The following is a 21,673-nucleotide window of genomic DNA, read 5'->3' as shown; positions in this document are numbered from 1 at the left end:
GCGCCAGCTAGGGTTGCCAACTGTCTAATCATATAAACCAAAACACCCTTGCCCCACCCCCTGCTCTTCCCTGAGGCCCCCACCCTTGCTCCACCCCTTTTCCGAGGCCCTGACCTGCTCACTCCATCCCCTCTCCCTCCTTTGCTTGCTCTCCCCCACCCTCACTTACTGTCACCAGTGTAGGAGGGCGTGTGGGCTCTGGGCAGGGGCGTGGGGCCGAGGGGTTTGGAGTGTGGGAGGGGGCTCCAGGCTGAGCCTGGGCACAGTGGTCCAGGAGGGGGCATGGGGTGCTAGCTCCGTGAGGGAGGTTGGGTGCTGGAGGGGGCTCAGGGCTGGGGTAGGGGGTTGGGATGCAGGAGGGGGTGTGGGGTGCAGGCTCCAGCTGGGAGGCGCTTACTATTGGCGGCTCCTGGTCGGCAGTGCTGGGGGGCTAAGGCAGGCTCCTGCCTGCCCTGGCCTCGCGTCGCTCCTGGAAGCGGCTGGCATGTCCCTGCGGGGGTGGGGGGACAGGAGGCTCAGTGCGCCGCCCGCACCCGCAAGTGCCGCCCCTGCAGCTCCCATTAGCTGTAGTTCAGAACCAAATCCAGCCTTTCTCCTCCGAACAGTGAAGGGCCACGAGCTAGGGCTGTGGTTTGGCCTGTGATTCAGGGCTACCCTGGTCTGCTTTGCAAATCTGGCACTAAGAGACTTGCCAAAGACCCCCATTCTGGCAGCAGGCCTGGGACACAATGAGGATGGAACCCAGCTGGGCTGGCCCAGGGCTCTGCTCTCACCATTGGAGCCAGCTCTCACCCAGTGTCTTTAACAGACTAGGCTCAGTTCTGCTTTCAGCTGCGTCTGTGCATCCCCAGACCAGGTGCTACAGAATGTCTCCCCTTTGTCAGGAGGACACCAGGATCTGTCCAAACTAGTGGATTATTTTCCTGCCCCCTCCTGGGCTGTTCCTTTTTTATTTTAAAATAGTCATTTAAAAAAATCCACATACACAAGAGAAGCAAAAACAAATATGGTCCCTTTCCTGAATACTCCTGCTCAGCGCCATGAGTGCCCCTTTCATAAGCAGACCGAGTCCCTGGGGCACCCTGAGGCAGGCGATGCCTGTTTGCGCAAGGCTGGGCCTGCAGTGGTTAGGCCTCCCAGCGCTGTGGCAGCAGCACCACAGGCGTAAGCTCTGTGTGGGCACTGAGGGACATGCCATGCAGGGATGGAGATTGCTTGAGGGCATGTCCATTTGTGATGCCCTCTCCTCCCTTTGGGACCCGTGGGATGGGAACGAGAACAGGCTACTGCAACGGCAGGCAGCACATGCTATTCCCAGCCGTGGCTCATAGAAAGCAGCAATGGGGCTTTGCAGCCTGCATTCGCTCGAGCCAGTGGTGCGCCGTGTACTCCTGCCACTTCTGCTGCCAAGGAGTTTTTGCATAGAGTCCAGGAATAATGTCTAATAAAGCCCAAGCCTTGCAGTGAGCCATATCCCCATTCCAGACCACAGCTGGCTGGCACCTTGCAACAAGAATCTGCTGTGGTTAGGGTGATCAGATAGCAAGGGTGAAAAATCGGGACGGGGGTGAGGGGTAATTGGCACCTATATAAGACACAGCCCCAAATATCGGGACTGTCCCTATAAAACTGGGACATCTGGTCACCCTAGCTGTGGTCACTGTAAGTGACCCGGGTGTCCTGTAAGCAACAGCTGGAGGTCGTGGTGAGTTGGGTGCTCTGGGCCAGGCTACCGGGTTCATTAGCTAGTGCTGGTCTCTCTGCATTCACGTCAAAAATCCATTGAGTACGAGGGCCATTCAGACCAGTCAGTCCAAATACTTAAATATTTGTACCCTGCTCTAGGTGATCATGGGAGGTGGCCGGAAATACATGTTCCCAAAGAACACCAGTGATGTGGAATACCAGAATGATGACAAGTACAGGGGCACTCGTCTGGATGGCAAAAACCTCATCGATGTCTGGAGAGAGAAGAAACCTAAAGACAAGGTAAAGGGGAGGGAGGGAGATGTCTGGGGAGAGGATCAAGGCCAGAGGGGCTGCAGGTTTAAAGATTCTTTACTTGGGGATCTCTGGTTCAAGCTCATGTTAAAAGATAGGGAAATGATCCTGCTGATGTAGCACTTCCCTTGTTCAAAGCCCCACACAGTCTGTAACTAACCTCCACAGTGCCTGCCAGGAATGGGGAGTGTTTGCAGTTCTGTCTGGCACCTTCCATCCAAATGAGGAGTTGTGTGTCCTACAGACATCAACAGGGAGCAGATGGGAAACTGAGGCAGACAGGTGATGAGTCTCACCCCGGATCATACAGTGAGTCAGCAATGGAGCCAGGATTACAGCTTGGGAGCTCCTGACCCACCGTTGAGGGTTCTTCAGGATGAAAGGTGCTCTAAGAAACTGTTATCTGGACACCCAGGGCACTAATGAAAGAAGAGAAGGTTCCTGAGTTTCAGCATAAAAGTACTTCTCTTTAGAGTATGCAGTGTTGTTGTAGCTGTGTCAGCCCCAGAATATTAGAGAGACAAAGTGGATGAGGTAATATCTTCTCATAGACTCATAGACTTTAAGGTCAGAAGGGACCATTATGATCATCTGGTCTGACCCCCTGCATGCTGCAGGCCGCAAGACCCTTCCCTGGACTCTGCTGTTGAAGTCCCCAATCCTGTGTTTTAGTGACTTCAATCGGCTGAGACCCTCCTGCTAGTGATCCCTGCCCCATGCTGCGGAGGAAGGTGAAAAACCTCCAGAGGCTCAGCCAATCTACCCTGGAGGAAAATTCCTTCCCGACCCCAAATATGGCGATCAGTAATACCCCGAGCATATAGGCAAGAGTCTCTAGCCTGACCCTTGTTGGCCATTATGCTATTCATATCTATTGGACCACTTCTGTTTTATGGTTTTATTTTGATTTATTGGGCCAGTAAAAGTTATTCCCTCACCCACCTTGTATCTCTTTAGAGTGACACAGATGAGCCCAGCTGCCTTTGACCTTTCTTGGCCAGAGACTTTGTCCCATCAGCACTTTGCTGTCTCTCTAGATATCTATGTGGCTGCTAGAACCATAGAATTTTTGCTGCTGGAATGTCAATGGGGGGCTTTTGATTACAAAGAGGGTTGTTGCCAGCTTCCACCCAGTTTTTCCAGTCACCCCTCATACCCAGGCTAGGAGATAATCTTTGCAGAAGACCCTAAATGGTTTTTAAATATTCCATTTAAATAAATGGTTTTTATTTATATTCCATAAGTCTTGAGGTCAAGACCCCCCTGAAAAAACACACAGGAAGAGCTTGCAGACTAAATAGCTAAGATAGATAAAGGGTGAGAGGGGGTGAAGCCACTTGCCAAGGTCACTCAGTAGAGGTTGGTGTAGAACCCAGGCCTCTGAAGCCAGTGTCCTAGCCACTGGACCAATCTGCCTCTCTTTGTATGTTCCACTGCCTAACTAGATAGTATCCCCAGTGCTGAAAGCTGACTTTGTCCTAATATAGCCTCCCTAGCAGATATCCTGGCAAACCCAGTTCTGAGCTGTGTTGTCTGGAATTTCCTGCATGTGCTGCTCTGGGATTGAGAGCTCTGTCTCAAAATCTATCACTTCTCGGTGTGCAGTTTGTCTACACCTGAAACGCTACAGCGGCACTGACAATCTGTGCTGACAGGAGGGGTTCTCCCGCTGGTGCAGGTAATCCACCTCCCCAAGAATCAGTCGCTAGGTCAACATTCGTCCATTGACTAGCACTGTCCACACAGGGACTTGGGTCAGCTTAACTGCATTGCTTAAGGGTGTGGATTTTTCACACCCTGAGTGATGTTGTTAAGCTGACTTAATTTTCTAGTGTAGACCAGGCCTGGGATTTCAGTTCCTGCTTAGATGGGGATGCTGGGGGGATGAGGGAGAGAGACTGGAAATGATGGCGGTTGAACCCCTGAAGACCGTAGTGAGCCCTGGTGGTCTGAATGGCTTTGATGTTAATGGAAGTTAAATTTCTAATTTAGGGTTACCATTCGTCTGGATTCCCCCGGGCATGTCCGGCTTTTTGAGCTAAAAATAGCGTCCGGGGGGAATTTGTAAATGTCCAGACTCTCCCCCCTACCACCCCTCCCCCGCCTGCAGAGCGCACGCGGCTAACAGGGCAGCCGGCCAGATGGTGCCACTTACATGGGGCTCTGACAGCCAGAGAGAGCCCCTCCTCCCCCCTGCAGCAGAGCTCACTCCCTCCCTGCATTCGCAGATCGCCTCCGGCAGTCTGGAGCTCCTCCCCCACTGCTGCCCAGCGCGCTGTGCCCGGACGAGCGGCTCAGGCAGTTCCTGAGCAAGTTCACCGAGACATTAGGCGAAGAAGGCCAACAACAAGGGGGCCAGGGGGTCGGAGAAGGGGCAGGGAGGTTCTGGAGGGGGCAGTCAAGAGACGGGGGGGTCGGGAGTTCGGGGGGGCTTTCTGGGGGTGGGGGTGTGGATAAGGTTTTGGGCAGTCAGGGTACAGGTAGGGGGTAGGGTCCTGGGGGGCAGTTAAGAGCAGGGGTCCCAGGAGGGGGCAGTCAGGGGACAAGGAGCCAGGGGAGGGTTGGGGGTTCTGAGGGGGGGAAGTGGGAGGGGCAGAGGCAGAGCTAGGGCAGGATGGGGCGGGGCCAGGGCAGGACAGGGGCGGGGCTCCTCCCGTCCTCTTTTTTGCTTGCTGAAATATGGTGACCCTATCTAATTGGCTTCAGCTTTAAGTGCCCACGTTGCATCCACTGAGAACATAAGGCATCTCTCTCCTGCCATCCCTCTGACAATCAGAGGGTAGGGACACCATTCCTTACCCATTCTGGTTAATAGCCATTCATGGACTTAACCTCCATGAATTTATCCAGTTCTCGTTTAAACGCTGTTTTAGTCCTAGCCTTCACAACCTCCTCAGGTAAGGAGTTCCACAAGTTGACTGTGCGCTGCGTGAAGAACTTCCTTTTATTTGTTTTAAACCTGCTGCCTATTAGAGTGAAAACAGGAATTGGCAGAGGACAAATGGGGATGGTTATTCCTATCTAAGGGATGATATTGTGTGTGGGAAACTGAAAACCCCTGGACCCTCTGGAGTGACCTTTGAAACTAGCCCTGCAGCAACCCTGGGGAGCTCTGCAAACACATCAGCTCACGCCCTGATCCAAGCCTGAGCCCTGAACTCCTCTGTTGCTCCAGCAAGTGCTGCCACTAGCACTTGTTGTAGCACTGGGAAGGAGACAGCACTGCTCCGTGTATCGGGAGCAGCCCTTGGAGCAGCTTGGATGGGCTCAGGAAGGAAGCACATCCAGGTCTTAGCCAGGGGAGGCTGCCACTGCATGGTGCTTTGGTCAGGGAGAGAAGACCTTCCATGCCCCCACCCCCATCCCAACTGATCAGATCTGAGTTGAGAATGAATGTAGCCTCCAGTATGAAGAATATCAGTGATGCTGCTGGTCTGACTATACCCCTCCCTTCTCCGTAGCACTCTATTTCTTATTGCAGTTCCTGTTATTCTTTTGGGGTTCCGTTGTGCTCACCCTCTCACATTCGTGCCTTTCATCACAAAGGATCCCACAGGGGGTTTTACCAGCTGTTGGCCTGTATGCTCAGGAGTTGCTTTGCTGCAACAGAATTGCAGCCATCTCTGGGGTGGCACTCAATGGCCATTTAACAGCCCACGGCAATGCTGCATGGCAGCTCATAGGAAGGAACAAAGGAGAATTCTGTATCCAGTGGAAACTGCTTTTCTCTTCCATTGGTTATGATTTAGCTGGGACATAAACGATGGAACATTTGAGTTTGACTAAGACCAGCTGGTATATCCTGGTTCTGTTTCTTCTGCTGCTCGCGCCCCCAAAGGGGAGGTTCTGCGTTAGCGGCATTGGTGTTGCCCGGCCATTTAGGAGCAGGCAGTCACTCTTCGGGGTATCTTGGCTAGCAGAGGGAATCTGGAGAGATGCCAGACCGGGTGAGGAAGGAAGGGGGCTCGCAGTCCATCTGCAATGGCTAGAACCAGAAGAGCAGGATTGTCCCCAGGCACGTTTAAAATCCCTCTGTGATGTCAAGCGGAAGGAACTTTCTCTTCCCTTGGCATGGTGGGAGCAGGCGTAAAGTGTGCTGTGACTGGAGAAGGTTGAGCTGGCCTGAATCTTGGCATGACCCAAACTGGAACCTTGCCCAATGGTCAAACTTTGCACAACATTTGTATCCTTTCCCCCCTCACACTGCTCAGTGCTGGCTTTGGCCAGAACTAGCCCTGAAACCTGTCTTATGCAAGAGGCTGAGCTCAGGGTATTTCTGGCTCAGCCCAAACCAGGAATTCTCATGGCAAAGCCTCTCTAGGCCAAGGCACGTGGGAGAAGCATCTGAACTGAATGGAACCTTCAAACCTTTGAGGTTCTCCCCATCATTTAGTTTCTGAGGCTGAGATGGGGGTGGAGGGGAAGGAGACACAAGGGTTTGTTTGCTCATGGCAGCTCCTATAAGCAATATGATGGTCAGCACAGGTACAGGGGGCCACCCACCTGGATCTGATTTCAGGTTCTGGACCAGAAGTCCCTCTCCCTACAGCACTGGCAGATCTATGGACATTGTTGCTATCAACCCTCACTAGCCTTAGCTCCAACCCCCTGGTTCTAGGTCAGAACCAAACGCAAGAGGGCTCAGTTTTCTAGTTCTGAGGAGACTACAGCCTCCTGCTATTCAACTGTTGGGGATCTTGTTACATTTATTTTCTGCTGCTTTGGGCCAAAACCTTGTGAGAATGGCTTGTGGGATTTTAGTGCCAAACCTGAATCCCAATCTTGTGCCTTAAAGCCAAAGCCTCTGCATGCTCTGGTACAAGGCTCAGAACTGCAAAACTTTGCTCTGAGCTTAAACTTTATGGGTGGGATGTTCAAAAAGTGCTCCACTTTGGCCTACCTCTTCTTCAGCAGGAGCTGAGGGGAGTTCTGTCACTGCGGTCACTGAAAGCAGAGTCAGGCCAGCACTGAGTGCTGTGGAGGAGCACGCCCTGGGTGCTTTATTTGTTTTATTTTCCACATGAGTCCTCGGAATACAAGGTCCAGTCAATTTTCTGCAGAAACTAAAGATTCGATTTCACTTCTTGATCAAAAAATCCCCCACACCACTGTTGTGTTGTTTGTGACTGTTGCCCTCCACCTCAGAGTGGCTGCATTTCTATGCTGCTGTATGTAGCGGTGTGTCTATTGTGTAACATTTATACTGCAGTAGCACCTAGAGGCCAACCAGGTCAATACCCCATGGTGCTGGGCACCTTACAAACATATAGAAAATGATAGTCCAGCCTTAAAGAGCTAACAATATCTGTAGTTTGTGATCTGCTTTGGGATCCAAGTTGCTATATGAATTTAAGATCCTTATTATGATGAACATTCATTGCACAATAAAATACATTTACTAAGATACAAGATAAATATGTGTTAAAGAGGGCAAAGTTGCCTGATTTTCATGACTCTGAAGTTGTCTGGTCAGATATCAATGCATGTATCTGGGATATATGGCAGATGTTCTCTGTGTGTGCAATACATATGGCAAATACCGTATCGGGGAAATACCTATGGCTTCTAGATTCTAAGGGCAGAAGGAGCCACTGTGATCATCTAGTCTGACTCCCTGCGTAGCAAAGGCCAGAAAAATTCTCCACAATAATTCCTGTTCGAACTAGAACATATCTTGTAGAACATCCAGTCTTGATTTTAAAATTGCCAGTGACGGAGAAGCCACCCTTGGGAAATTGTTTCCAGTGGTTAATTCCCCTCCCTGATAAATGTATGTCTTATTTCCAATCCCCTCGATAAGGAAGTGTACATAACAGCTGCTGTTCCATTGCTCTCCTGTAGAATTCCCAGTACATCTGGAATCGCAGTGACCTGTTGTCCCTTAACCTGATGGAAGTGGACTTCCTCTTAGGTGAGTATCTAAGAGCAAAGGCTGGAGGCACAGGAGCTAAGTGAAAATCAGTGAGCTGGGGGACAGATTTACAAAGGTGTTCAGGCACCTGGAGATGCAGATAGGTGCCTAGTGGGATTTGTGAAAGCTCCTCAGCAAGTTAAGTACCTAGCTGCCAGTGAACGTCAATGGGAGTTAGGTACCAGCTCACTTAGGCACTTTTTGTAAATCTCAAGTTGGGTGGCAAGGGGCCAAGACCACCCTGCCCCTCCCTTGTTACTAAAAGAGAGGTATGGTCAGATGTCGGCTGCGTGTGTGTGTGTTCTCGTTTTCTCTCTCTCTCTGCTGTCCCAGCTCTGCGGAGATAGCAGACTTTGATTGAGCTGCCCACTAAATCCACAGACTCGGTTTTCAGCAAAGGAACTTGGTCAGGTTTATTGCCGACGAACGGTGCTAATTCCCTGGCTCAATGGTACACTAACACATGTATGCTCATGACAATGGACTGGCTCAGTGAATGGCGGGACTTTCCATTCTCCCCTCAGCCAGACCCCGACATCCCCTCAGCGATATCTCTTTATACCCCAATACAAACAAGTTACATATTGCCCCTCTGACATGGCTAGGTGCCACCTCTGACATATCTGGGTGCCACTCTCTGATGTCCACCCATTGTCTTGTACCTGTTGGTTCGATCAAAACATCTCTATCCATCATGCTGTCATCCTGACCTTATCTTTAGGATGGGTCAGTGTGTTCCTGTTATCTTTTGAGGAATGTGTTTTGGTATCAAGGTTTTCTGGTATCTTTCTGGAATACGTTTTTGTATATATTCTTGTGCCTAGCACTACTTAAGAATGTGTGTTTCTGCAATATCAGCCCTGTTCTTGCCAAATTCTGTGGGCAGGGCCTCTTGTGTGTGCCTCTTGTTCAAAACTTAACTTTAGCAGGAGGGTAACCTGAGCAACAGATTGCAGTAAGAAGGTGTCTGTCAGACAAACTCCTCAGGAGAGCTACTGCCCCTGTCCCTGGGGATCTGAGTATGATGTAGATGTCTGGGACAAGTGCAGAGGAACCCAGCATGGGTTGGGATAAGTGCTCAGCCCTTCTCAGCGAAAGGGATACGCTCAGTCCCTGGGCACATTAACCCCTCTGCTCCATGCACTGGCCTGTAGCTTTGGAAAAACCTGGGTGTGTGTCTCTGATCTGTACCAGATCCCCTGGGCCTCCAAGCAAAGTTCTGGGCCTGTCTGGAATGGTGTTGGTTGTGTGCTGCTGGTGTAGCAGGGTATGGTTACACTCAGTCATTGTATTATGTCAATAAAACGTGTCGAAGCAGTTTCCCAAAGGAAGCCCTTGCACACTGGATCTTGTGCTGGATTTCACTGTTTATTTTTGCATTTTCAGAAAGTTGGCTACCGAGGTAGCAAAAGTGCTCAACTGTCTCCAAAGTCTGACCCTCCATAGTGATTTGTGGTGGGTCATGTGCAAGGCCTGAGGCAGGTTGATAGAGCACTTTAGTCATCTCAATATTGAGTGAGAGTTCCTAGGCTCTGGTAAGATTGTGCAAGAAAATCCAGTGTGGACTGAAGGTCGTTCTCTGTGTGTGTGCCAGGATGGCACAGTCATCAGCAGGTGCGGCAGGACACCAAGATCCAGGTCTATAAGACAATTGTTCCTACAAGTAGAACCTGCGTGACCTATCGACAGCACCTCAACAGTCTGGTGAGGTGCCACCAATGATGCTTCTGGAAGATCCTTTGTGTCAAGTGGCCAAGATCGCTGCACTAATGCCAGCATCCTCGCTGAAGCCAATGTCACCAGCATTGAAGCAATGATCCTCATGCACCAACTTAGCTGGGCTGGACATTTTGGGCGGATGCCAGACTCTCGCTTCCCAAAACAAGTCCTCTACTCTCAGCTAACCCATGGTTGGAGATCCCGTGGTAGTCAAAGGAAATCCTACAGCAGTTCTCAAACTGTGGGTCAGGACCCCAAACTGGATCCCAACCCCTTTTTAATGGGGTCTCCAGGGCTGGCTTGCTGGGGTCTGGGGCCCAAGCCCAAGGGCTTCAGCCCTGGGTGACAGGGCTCAGATTACAGGAGCCCTGCTTGGGCTGAATCATAGAATATCAGGGTTGGAAGGGACCTCAGGAGGTCATCTAGTCCAACCCCCTGCTCAAAGCAGGACCAATCCCCAACTAAATCATCCCAGGCAGGGCTTTGTCAAGACGGGCCTTAAAAACCTCCAAGGAAGGAGACTACACCACCTCCCTAGGTAACGCATTCCAGTGCTTCACCACCCTCCTAGTGAAATAGTGTTTTCTAATATCCAGTCTAAACCTCCCCCACTGCAACTTGAGACCATTACTCCTTGTTCAGTCATCTGCCACCACTGAGAACAGCCTAGCTCCATCCTCTTTGGAACCTTCCTTCAAGTAGTTGAAGGCTGCTATCAAATCCCCCCTCACTCTTCTCTTCTGCAGACTAAATAATCCCAGTTCCCTCAGCCTCTCTTCATAAGTCATGTGCTCCAGCCCCCTAATCATTTCCATTGCCCTCTGCTGGACTCTTCCCAATTTTTCGACATCCTTCTTGTAGTGTGGGGCCCAAAACTGGAGGCAGTACTCCATATGAGGCCTCACCAATGTCGAATAGAGGGGAATGATCACGTCCCTCGATCTTCTGGCAGTGCTCCTACTTATATAGCCCAAAATGCCGTTTGCCTTCTTGGCAACAAGGGCACACTAGTAACTCAGATCCTGCCCTTGGGTTTCGGCTTTGGTCCCCTGGCCTGGGGAGCTGGGGCTTTGGCTTTGCACCTCCTCTCCCCCGCCCCCCCGGGGTGGTGGGGCTTGGGGAGGCTCAGGCTTCGGTCCCCCCTTCTGGGGTCCTATAGTAAATTTTGTTGTCAAAAGGAGGTTGCGGTGCAATGAAGTTTGAGAACCTCTGCACCTCAAAGACACACTGAAAGCATATCTTAAGAAAACTGATGTGGGCATCACAAGCTGGGAGGAGCAAACCACCAACTGACCCCAGTGGCACCATATCTTCCATCAGGCAGTGGCCCCTTCAAGGAGAGGCGCCTAGCTCTCAAAGCTGAAAAGAGAGAAAGAAGGAAGGAAAAAGAAAGAACTTTCTCCCAGCAGGCAGCTGGCCTGCCACAAAATGTCCGGTACCTACTGCGGGCGGATTTGCGATTCCAGGATCGGACTCTTGAGTCATCTAAGGACCGATGATAAATCCATGGTAGAGAACATCCTTGAATTGAAGGATTGCCAATCAATCATGATGTCCATAGCAGGCTGCTGACGCATTCAGAGGAAAATCTACTCTGAACCCCGCACCTGCTTCTCAGTTACATTCCCCCATCACACCACACAGCCCACATCCCGATGCATACTGCAGTAAACACACGTTATCTCATAAATCCAGGGTGGTGCTGCCTAGTGAGCAGAGCAATGGGCGGGGGTCAGGGCGCCTGGCTACTCTGTCAGAGTGTGTCCAGCTCCTGGTGGCAGAGAGAGGTGGGAGAGTATCAGAGCCCATGGGGGATCATTATTCCGGGAAGAACTTTGGTGATCAGGTTGGTACAATTGGAATTGGTAGCACATGGATCTGAGGCCCTCGTGAAGATCAAAATGTGGTGCATAGCTGACACATCTTCTCCCTTTTCAGGACTCTTCGAGCCAATAGATATGATGTATGAGCTAGACAGGAATGTCCAGACAGACCCTTCCCTGACGGAGATGGTGCAGGTGGCCATCAAAATCCTCCAGAGAAATCCCCGAGGATTCTTCCTGCTGGTGGAAGGTGAGAGCCAGGGTCTCCAGACTGGGGACACGCCCACCACCCCAGTGCCCTGTGGGGCTGAACTTCCCATCCCAGCTTTTCAGGGCTGGAAGCATCCCGTGCTGAGGACGTGGGCCTGTTACTGGAGGTCTGCTATTGACTTCTGACCTGAATGTGCCTCTGGGAGGGTGATTAAATGGTTTTGGAGTTGAGTGACAGTGGGCAAAACCCACCCCTGTTGCACCCACCATTGCTTCACCAGTCAGGAAAGGAGCTGAGCAAGTTCCCTAGCTATTTACTCTACAGGGAACGTATGGAAATTGCTTTGGGGGAAGAGGCTAGTATGCAAGCAATGGGTCCCAGAGCCCACGGCTCCCAAGGGAGAGGGAGACCCTGGAAATGGGTAAATACCAGCAATGGTGTGATACTGGCCCACAAACTCCTAGCTTAACTGCATTAGCCTCCCTTTCTAGCATCTGAAGTGCAGGGAATGCTGGCTCCTGATTGCACCTTTCAGTCAAGGGAAGTTGGTTTCCTTTACTGGCCTGGAAGGGAGGGCTTGTGGTGAGGAACATTTACCACATGAGAACCAAGACTCCAGCCTAGCAGCTCCCCCATCCTGAGGGCTCTGGGAGGTAGTACTTATCCCTGCTGTGTGGGTGTTTCTTCTAATAGCAAAAAGAACAGGAGTACTTGTGGCACCTTAGAGATTAACAAATTTATTTGAGCATAAGCTTCGTGGGCTACAGCCCATTTCATCGGATGCATGTAGTGGAAAATACAGTAGGAAGATCTATCTATCTACAGAGAACATGAAACAATGGGTGTTCTCTCTGTGTGAGTGTGTGTGTGTATCTTCCTACTGTATTTTCCTCTACATGCATCCGATGAAGTGGGTTGTAGCCCATGAAACTTTATGTTCAAATAAATGTGTTAGTCTCTAAGGTGCCACAAGTACTCCTGTTCTTTTTGTGGATACAGACTAACACGGCTGCTACTCTGAAACCTCTTCTAATAAGGAGTCTGCTGCATGCCCTGTTATCTCAGTCAGCTGTTGGTCTGTTCCTTGGAAAGCAGCAGGAGACGACTCGGTTGTGGCCATGATCCTAGAAGTGGCTTGATAGAAATGATGTATTTTCCTTGCTCTCTCCCTGTCAGCTCCTTCCATCTGTTCTCCAAATACCAGCTCAAATGCACCGTGCTGCACCGTAAGGTGCGGTAAACATGGTTTGCACCTTCCAATGCAGCACTCACCACAGGCCAGTGTTGGGACAGGAGAGCGGATTGGTACTGGTCAAGTGCAGCAGAGAGGCAGGATATTGGACTCCATAAACCATTGACCTGGTCCAAGATAGCAGGAAGCAAGAGCTCTGGCAGGATGGACCAATGGTGTGATCTGTTATTGGTGAGTCCCAGGTTTCTAGTCCGACTAGTTGTTCGCTTCTTGCTTTTCCCTTTCCAGGGGGCAGGATCGACCATGGTCACCATGAGGGGAAAGCCAAGCAAGCACTGTATGAGGCAGTGGAGATGGACAGAGCCATAGGCGAGGCTGGTGGCATGACCTCACTGGAAGACACACTGACTGTAGTCACTGCCGACCACTCCCACGTCTTCACCTTTGGTGGATACACACCCCGCGGCAATCCCATTTTCGGTAAGGGTTTAACCCATTGGTTTCCCACACAAGCCAAAGACCCGCCAGTCTCCAGATGGTGGCACCTGGACAGTTACTGCTGGAGGACTGTTTGGCATCGCTGCCTAGCAGGATTGACAAAGCCCTGGCTGGGATGATTTAGTTGGGGTTGGTCCTGCTTTGAGCAGGGGGTTGGACTAGATCATCTCTTGAGGTCTCTTCCAACCCTAATCTTGTATGATTCTATGATGTCCCTTGAAACAGCAGCGATTGAAATGTGTCCAGTGTCAGAACCAGGGCAAAACCTTTGGCAGCTTTTCTAGCCGGTAAGGCCATTACGATCCTTGAGTCTGACTCCTGTGTAACTCAGGCCTGAGAACTCCCCCAGAGAGTCCTGCATTGCACCTGAGCCCATGCCTTGTAGCCGACCTAGAGTGCATCCAATCTCAATATAAGGACTCCACGTGAGGGGAAAATTTACCACCTCCTAGTTATTGGGGATGGGTTTCTAATCACATCATAACTTCCAGCCCATGGACCAGAACCAAACCCCAGTCCTGAACACCCCAAAACTCTCTGGATTTAAGGCCTGGATTTCAGTTGTACTGGAGCTCATCTCTACTGCAGCCCAAACTCGCATCATCCACCCCAGCTACTGAAACACTGCAGCTGTTTAGCTACCCCAGCAAAATGCCCTATTTCTCCTTTCTCATGGAGCACTGGCCCGACAACACTCTGCCTGCTGCAGCACCGGCACTGCTTGCTACAGCACCTTGGGGTTGTCTTGTTGGGTCCCCCATCCAAATGCTGGCCAGTTCTGACCCTGCTTAGCCAAGGAGAGCCAATGAGCTTCCAGTGGGGTGGAATGGCTGCATGGGCTATGCTGGACTATAAAAAGATCAAACCTTTGACAGTCCTGGCCACCTCCTGAGTTATTCACCCCTGAAAACTGGCTGCAGTGATTGTTTCTCATGCCCCACTCCCCCTCTCCCTGTTCTCACTTGGGAACCTGAGCTTGGTCTGTTTGATAGGCATGTGATCAGCCCCAGGGTAGCAGAAGCAGCACTGGCTGACACTCCAGTCAGTGTCCTTGGCTAAAGAGAGGATCGGGGTGAGGGGCTGGGGGCAGATAAACTAGGGAATCCTGGAGATATGCCTCACCAACAGAAATACTCTATGGAAATGGGCAGGACTGGAGTATTGGAGTCAGGCATGATATCTTCTGCAGAGGAGCGATGGCCACCATCCCTCAGGCTAACCATGCTCCTCCCTGCACAGGTCTAGCGCCAATGCACAGCGATGTGGATAAAATGCCCTTCACCTCCATCCTGTATGGAAATGGCCCTGGGTACAAAATCGTAGCCGGAGAGAGGGAGAATGTGTCCGCTGTGGATTATGGTGAGTTTGGGGCGATGGCGGGGGGGGTGGGAGGGAGCACATGGCAGGGACCAGCTGACGCCATTGGATTCATGTCTAATGCATTGCTTGTGCCAATCTAATTCCCAGTGAGCCAGAGTCCATTTCCCAAACCCACTGCCATTAACGGCCACCACGTTGGTCCCTCAGCAGAGAGGCCAAGGTCTGAATGGGCCATGGAGACTGAACTCCCCCACTCTCAAAGGTGGCCTGTCACTTGAGGATGGAAGCTGGGGAGGCCCCTTCCTCAGTGCAGAGTAGGTGCCAGTCTCCAGCCTGGTGGTCTGACTCCCCAGTCTCTTACAGCCGTTTGTTCTCTCTCTGCAGCTCATGCCAACTACCAGGCCCAGTCGGCTGTGCCTCTGCGCCAGGAGACCCACGGGGGTGAGGACGTGGCGATATTTGCCAAGGGCCCCATGGCCCACCTCCTGCATGGAGTCCACGAGCAGAACTACATTCCACACGTCATGGCCTATGCCGCCTGCATTGGCCAGAACACAGACCACTGCAGATCCGGAGCCCACCACAGCATAGTGGGGCCTCTGCCCTTTCTCTCCACCCTTACCTCCATCCTCCTCCTCAAATTCTTGTTTTAAGGTCTTGCCCTCAATCATCTCACTTCCTTCAGTCACAGACCAGGGCTCTCCAGCTGTCTCAAATAGAGATCTTGACCCCATTCAAAGACAGATCTTGAAACCTGTATGATACAGGGTCTTCAGGTTTTAACCATGTTGGACATATTACCAAGGCTTCCTATGTCTTTGGTCAATGGACCCACCTTGCCCCTGAACCAGGGCAGCTGGCCTATGGCCATGAATCACTGTTCAAGATCAGTAGGGGTGGGGAACTGAGTGAGCGGTTCAGTTGCTGGTGACGCTGCTGAATGTCCCTGGTGTGGATGCCCTGGATTCCAAGTTGGCTTCCAGAGCTGGAAATGTTGGGCTGTTTTTATAGCAATAGCCTGGACTGGTTCTGTGAACCCAAAGGCAAAGACACACAGGTTCAGGCTGGGGCAGACTCTCTTGGACCCAGATGTTTCATATCTAATAATGTTTTCTTTTATTTTAAGCTCCTCTAGCCTCACTCAAGCAGTTTTTTTAAAAAATCAGATAAACAAAACTCACATATTAGGAAATGTTCTGTTCTCCTCCCATGGCTGTTGATTATGTAAATAGAGGCTTCCTCCCGGGGAACCATAACCCAGATCTAAACTTTGAGAGAAGAGGCTTTTGGAATCTGAATCCACATGTGGATTTTGGCTCTTTGTTTCATTTCTGGTTGATGTTTTCAACCAGAGAATTAGTCACTTAAGTCAGCAGGATCCAGATCCATAAAGGTATTTAGGCTCCTAAGTCCCTCCAATTTCAATGGAAGTTAGGAGCCTAAATACTTTTGTGGTTCTGGGCCTCAGCCCCTTTGGAAATCCAGTCCTCTGTCTGACAACATAGAAGTGATGCTTCAGATCCTGCACTATGGCATCACTGATGAGAGACTTTCAGCGGGGCCAAAGGAATCATTCACATCCATAGAATCATAGAATCGTAGGACTGGAAGGGACCTTGAGAGGTCATCTAGTCCAGTCCCCTGCGCTCATGGCAGGACTAAGTATTATCAGTGATGTTTTATGTTTGAAGCCAGGGTGATACAATATATGGAGCCCTCTTTGATTCTTCCCTTTAGCCCCCTTGGTGCCAGGCATATTAGGCACTCCCTGCCTATGCTGTGGTTGCCACGTCTGTCCTAAATCTTGTGCCACAATTTGTCTGGGGTCTGCTTTGTCCCTCACGTCTGGCTTGTAGGACACTAAAGGTCTCTGGGAACAATGCTTGTTGGTCACTTCTTGGTGATGCTGTGATGTGAAGATGTGGGGCAAACTGGCAGGTCAGGTTAGGAACCCAGGTTGTCAGCCAACCCCTCATGTCTCCTAAGCTGGGCGGGGCAGGTCTGAGTAAAGGCATTCCTGTGAGATTTCCTGCAGCTAGTTAAGCTGTGGACAATATCCCACCATCAGCCTTTGCTAACATATTGCAGTCCTGGCCTGAGCTCAGCAGTGGGGAGCAGCTGGAGAATAATGTTGGCCAAACTTTTCTTGACCATATAAAAAGGTTGTTTGCGGTGCTGTGGCCCTGTTGGTTCCAGGATATTAGAGAGACAAGCTATCTTTTATTGGACAGGCTTCTGTTGGTGAAAGAGACAAACTTTCAAGCTCCACAGAGCTCTTTGTCACGGCTGGGCTCACTGACCCACCTCGTCTCCTATATAAAAAAGGTCCATTTGAGTTTCAGGCTGGGTCGTATTTGAACCAAACTGTTTTCCCTGTCTCTGATTGCATCACAATGTGATGATGCAACAGCCTTAGGAGCCAAAATCCTATTAAAAGTCAATGGGACTTAGTTGGCCAACTAGTATCTAGAAACTGTCCCCAGAGTGGCCAAGCCCCCTGCTGCCAGACAGACAGAAGCAGGGTGGGAGTAGGGGTAACATTGTCAAAGGCACTTGCGTGCCTTGAGAGACTAACAATCGTTTCTCCTGACAAGTTGAAGCAGCGGTTGGAGGGGAATTATTTGCCATGGCATGTGGTGATTAGTTTCTGAGGATGCTCATCGGCATGCCGTTAGGAGACCTGAGCAATTTAATTCGTTATCAAGGTTTCATTCAGCTGTTTAATTTGTCAGTAGGTTTGTTGTTTTTTTTTAAAAAATAAAGCCTTTTTAAAAAAAATTAACTATTTTAGGACATTTCAGGCCATAGCGGATTGTTTGAAGACACTTGAATTCTTGGGGCCAATGGGGCGCTGGAAGGACAGCCTCTTTGGGTTTTATTCGTAAGAAAACCACTGGCCTGAACACAGCCAGTTGGAAGGAACTGTCAATCCACTTCATAACCTGAGACCCAAGACCCCGTCTGTATTTCCATAGAAACTGTTGCCATGGGTGTCATCCATGGTGACAGCAAATCAACTGTCCATGATAAACAAATACAAATCTGGGAATGCATCTGGATTGGATTTGCATTAAGGCCTCTTGTTTCAATTTTTAGTCTGGAGATCTTGTTATTAAAGCTTCTTGTGGTTTTTCCATAAATGTGCATCGACTTCTCAGCATAAAGCTCTCTGGTCAGCAAAAGCTGGGTGCAGAACTGTAATGGTGGGTGCCAGGCATTGCTTCATGGAGCAGCTGGTACGGGAACCCACAAGGGGAGAGGCAACTCTAGATTTAGATTTAGTCCTGAGTGGAGCGCAGGAGCTGGTGCAAGAGGTAACTATAGCAGGGCCGCTTGGACATAGTGACCATAATACAATAGCATTCAACATTCCTGTGGTGGGAAGAACATCTCAACAGCCCAACACTGTGGCATTTAATTTCAAAAGGGGGAACTATGCAAAAATGAGGGGTTTAGTTAAACAGAAGTTAAAAGGTACAGTGACTAAAGTGAAATCCCTGCAAGCTCCATGGGCGCTTTTTAAAGACACCATAATAGAGGCCCAACTTCCATGTATACCCCAAATTAAGAAACATAGTAAAAGAACTAAAAAAGAGCCACCGTGGCTTAACATGTAAAAGAAGCAGTGAGAGATAAAAAGACTTCCTTTAAAAAGTGGAAGTCAAATCCTAGTGAGGCAAATAGAAAGGAGCATAAACACTGCCAAATTAAGTGCAAGAATGTAATAAGAAAAGCCAAAGAGGAATTTGAAGAACGGCTAGCCAAAAACTCCAAAGGTAATAACAAAATGTTTTTTAAGTACATCAGAGGCAGGAAGCCTACTAAACAACCAGTGGGGCCCCTTGATGATCGAGATATGAAAGGAGCGCTTAAAGACGATGGTCATTGTGGAGAAACTAAATGGATTCTTTGCTTCAGTCTTCACGGCTGAGGATGTTAGGGAGTTTTCCAAACCTGAGCCGGCTTTTGTAGATGACAAATCTGAGGAACTGTCACAGATTGAAGTGTCACGAGAGGAGGTTTTGGAATTAATTGATAAACTTAACATTAACAAGTCACCGGGACCAGATGGCATTCACCCAAGAGTTCTGAAAGAACTCAAATGTGAAGTTGTGGAACTGTTAACTAAGGTTTGTAACCTGTCCTTTAAATCGGCTTCTGTATCCAGTGACTGGAAGTTAGCTAATGTAACGCCAATATTTAAAAAGGGCTCAAGAGGTGATCCTGGCAATTACAGACCGGTAAGTCTAACGTCGGTACCGGGCAAATTAGTCGAAACAATAGTTAAGAATAAAATTGTCAGACACATAGAAAAACATAAACTGTTGAGCAAAAGTCAACATGGTTTCTGTAAAGGGAAATCGTCTTACTAATCTATTAGAGTTCTTTGAAGGGGTCAACAAACATGTGGACAAGGGGATCCAGTGGACATAGTGTACTTAGATTTCCAGAAAGCCTTTGACAAGGTCCCTCACCAAAGCCTCTTATGTAAATTAAGTTGTCCTGGGATAAAAGGGAAGGTCTTTCATAGATTGAGAACTGGTTAAAAGATAGGGAACAAAGGGTAGGAATTAATGGTAAATTCTCAGAATGGAGAGGGGTAACTAGTGGTGTTCCCCAAGGGTGAGTCCTCGGACCAATCCAATTAAACTTATTCATAAATGATCTGGAGAAAGGGGTAAAACAGTGAGGTGGCAAAGTTTGCAGATGATACTAAAGTGCTGAAGATAGTTAAGACCAAAGCAGACTGTGATGAACTTCAGAAAGATCTCACAAAACTAAGTGATTGGGCAACAAAATGGCAAATGAAATTTAATGTGGATAAATGTAAAGTAATGCACATTGGAAAAAATAACCCCAACTATACATACAATATGATGGGGGCTAATTTAGCTACAAGTCAGGAAAAAGATCTTGGAGTCATCGTGGATAGTTCTCTGAAGATGTCCGCGCAGTGTGCAGAGGTCAAAAAAGCAAACAGGATGTTAGGAATCATTAAAAAGGGGATAGAGAATAAGACTGAGAATATATTATTGCCCTTATATAAATCGATGGTACTCCCACATCTCTAATACTGCGTACAGATGTGGTCTCTTCTCAAAAAAGATATACTGGCACTAGAAAAGGGCAACTAAAATGATTAGGGGTTTGGAATGGGTCCCATATGAGGAGAGATTAAAGAGGCTAGGACTCTTCAGCTTGGAAAAGAGGAGACTAAGGGGGGATATGATAGAGGTATATAAAATCATGAGTGATGTGGAGAAAGTGGATAAGGAAAAGTTATTTACTTATTCCCATAATACAAGAACTAGGGGTCACCAAATGAAATTAATAGGCAGCAGGTTTAAAACAAATACAAGGAAGTTCTTCTTCATGCAGCGCACGGTCAACGTGTGGAACCCCTTACCTGAGAAGGTTGTGAAGGCTAGGACTATAACAGTGTTTAAAAGAGAACTGGATACATTCATGCTAGTTAAGTCCATTAATAGCTATTCGCCAGGATGGGTAAGGAATGGTGTCCCTAGCCTCTGTTTGTCAGAGGATGGAGATGGATGGCAGGAGAGAGATCACTTGATCATTACGTGTTAGGTCCACTCCCTCTGGAGCACCTGGCATTGGCCACTGTCGGTAGACAGGATACTGGGCTAGATGGACCTTTCGTCTGACCCAGTACGGCCTTTCTTATGTTCTTATGTACAACTGCTGAGGGTTCAGCTCTGGTTGCTCACATGTGCTGCTCCCTACGGGATTCTAGAGTAACTTGCACAACTCAGTGCACTACAACTCAATGGCTTCCTGAGATTATTGCTCTCCGCCTGCTCACTTTCATTTATGACCCTTGGAATGGGGGTGAAGCTCTTTAGAGCCTGGGGGGTGGGAAAAAGACCTGGTTGGTTGGGCTGTCAGCCACCCAGAGAGATGGGGCAAGACTTCCCCTCCTCCCTCAAAGGGTCCTGGGAAGTCCTCTGTAGAACTCCCTGGTTTGGTGTTGAGAATCAGCATTGCAAGAGGAAAGTCCCCTGGAGGTCCCCGTGGGTCTGTCGGATGCTTGTTGTGGCAGGTATTCCTGCTTGGATTTTTATTTTTATTATTTAAAATAAATCTGGGCATTATTTAAAAAAAAAAAAACCCTCCAAACTGGGTCTTAATGTTAAATTAGACAAGGGGTGGACAAACTTTTTGGCCTGAGGGTCACATCTGGGTGGGGAAATTGCATGCAGGGCCATGAATGTAGGTCTGGGTTAGGGGGTTGGGGTGCGGGAGGGGTGCAGAATTCAGGAGGGGGCTCAGGGTAGAGGTTCGGGGTGCGGGCTCCAGCCCAGCGCCAGTTACCTTGAGCGGCTCCAGGGTGGCAGCGGCGCATGGCTCAGGCAGGCTCCCTGCCTGCCCTAGCCCTGCACCACTCCTGGAAGTAGCCGGCAGCACGTCCCTGCAGCCCCTGGAGGATGGGGGGAGGGCAGAGAGCTCTGTGCGCTGCCCTTGCCTGAGGGTACCTCCCCTGAAGCTCCCATTGCCAATTCCCGTTCCCAGCCAATGGGAGCTGTGAGGGGCGGTGCCTGTAGGTGAAGGCAGCGCACGGAGCCCTCTCTCCGCCACATGCCCCAGGGGCGGCAGGGACGTGGTGCCATCCGCTCCTGGGAGTGGCGCAGGGCTGTCAATCCCACAGGCCGGATCCAAAGCCCTGATGGGTCGGATCCAGCCCATGGGCCTTAGTTTGTCCACCCCAGAATTAGACATTCTTGCTATTGCCCTGTGCCACAACCCTCTTATTTATTTATTTATTTATTTGTGCTGGAGGGGTGACTAAGAGACCCCGTCATGGACACCATTGTACTAGGTGCTGTACAAATACAGAATAAAATGATGGTCACTGTCCCAAGGACCTTCTCTTCCCAGACACTTCCCTCCCCCTCCTCCCCCCCCGAAAGTGCCTTCTTTGTTTTCCTGCCCATGTTTAGGGTTGCATTTTGATACATGGAAGCCTTTTGTTTGCAGCT

At 49.7% G+C, this 21,673-nt stretch overlaps 1 protein-coding gene across 3 annotated transcripts in view; it reads left to right on the top strand.

Annotated features, from left to right (window-relative positions):
* The window catches only part of ALPL (alkaline phosphatase, biomineralization associated), an 85,458-nt gene extending 67,643 nt beyond the window's left edge, over positions 1-17,815 (top strand). For all 3 annotated transcript variants that reach the window (XM_034753430.1, XM_034753431.1, XM_034753432.1), the window contains 6 exons: positions 1,846-1,989; positions 7,843-7,912; positions 11,570-11,704; positions 13,146-13,337; positions 14,595-14,714; positions 15,060-17,815. In XM_034753430.1, coding sequence (XP_034609321.1) covers positions 1,846-1,989; positions 7,843-7,912; positions 11,570-11,704; positions 13,146-13,337; positions 14,595-14,714; positions 15,060-15,328 — 930 coding nt within the window. In that variant the 3' untranslated portion in view covers positions 15,329-17,815. The remainder of the gene's footprint in view (positions 1-1,845; positions 1,990-7,842; positions 7,913-11,569; positions 11,705-13,145; positions 13,338-14,594; positions 14,715-15,059) is intronic.
* The last annotated feature ends 3,858 nt before the right edge of the window (positions 17,816-21,673 follow it).

The sequence above is a fragment of the Trachemys scripta genome, chromosome 19, assembly GCF_013100865.1.
Source record: "Trachemys scripta elegans isolate TJP31775 chromosome 19, CAS_Tse_1.0, whole genome shotgun sequence".
Classification (NCBI taxonomy): Eukaryota; Metazoa; Chordata; order Testudines; family Emydidae; genus Trachemys; species Trachemys scripta.
This window is presented reverse-complemented; position numbering and strand designations above follow the sequence as displayed.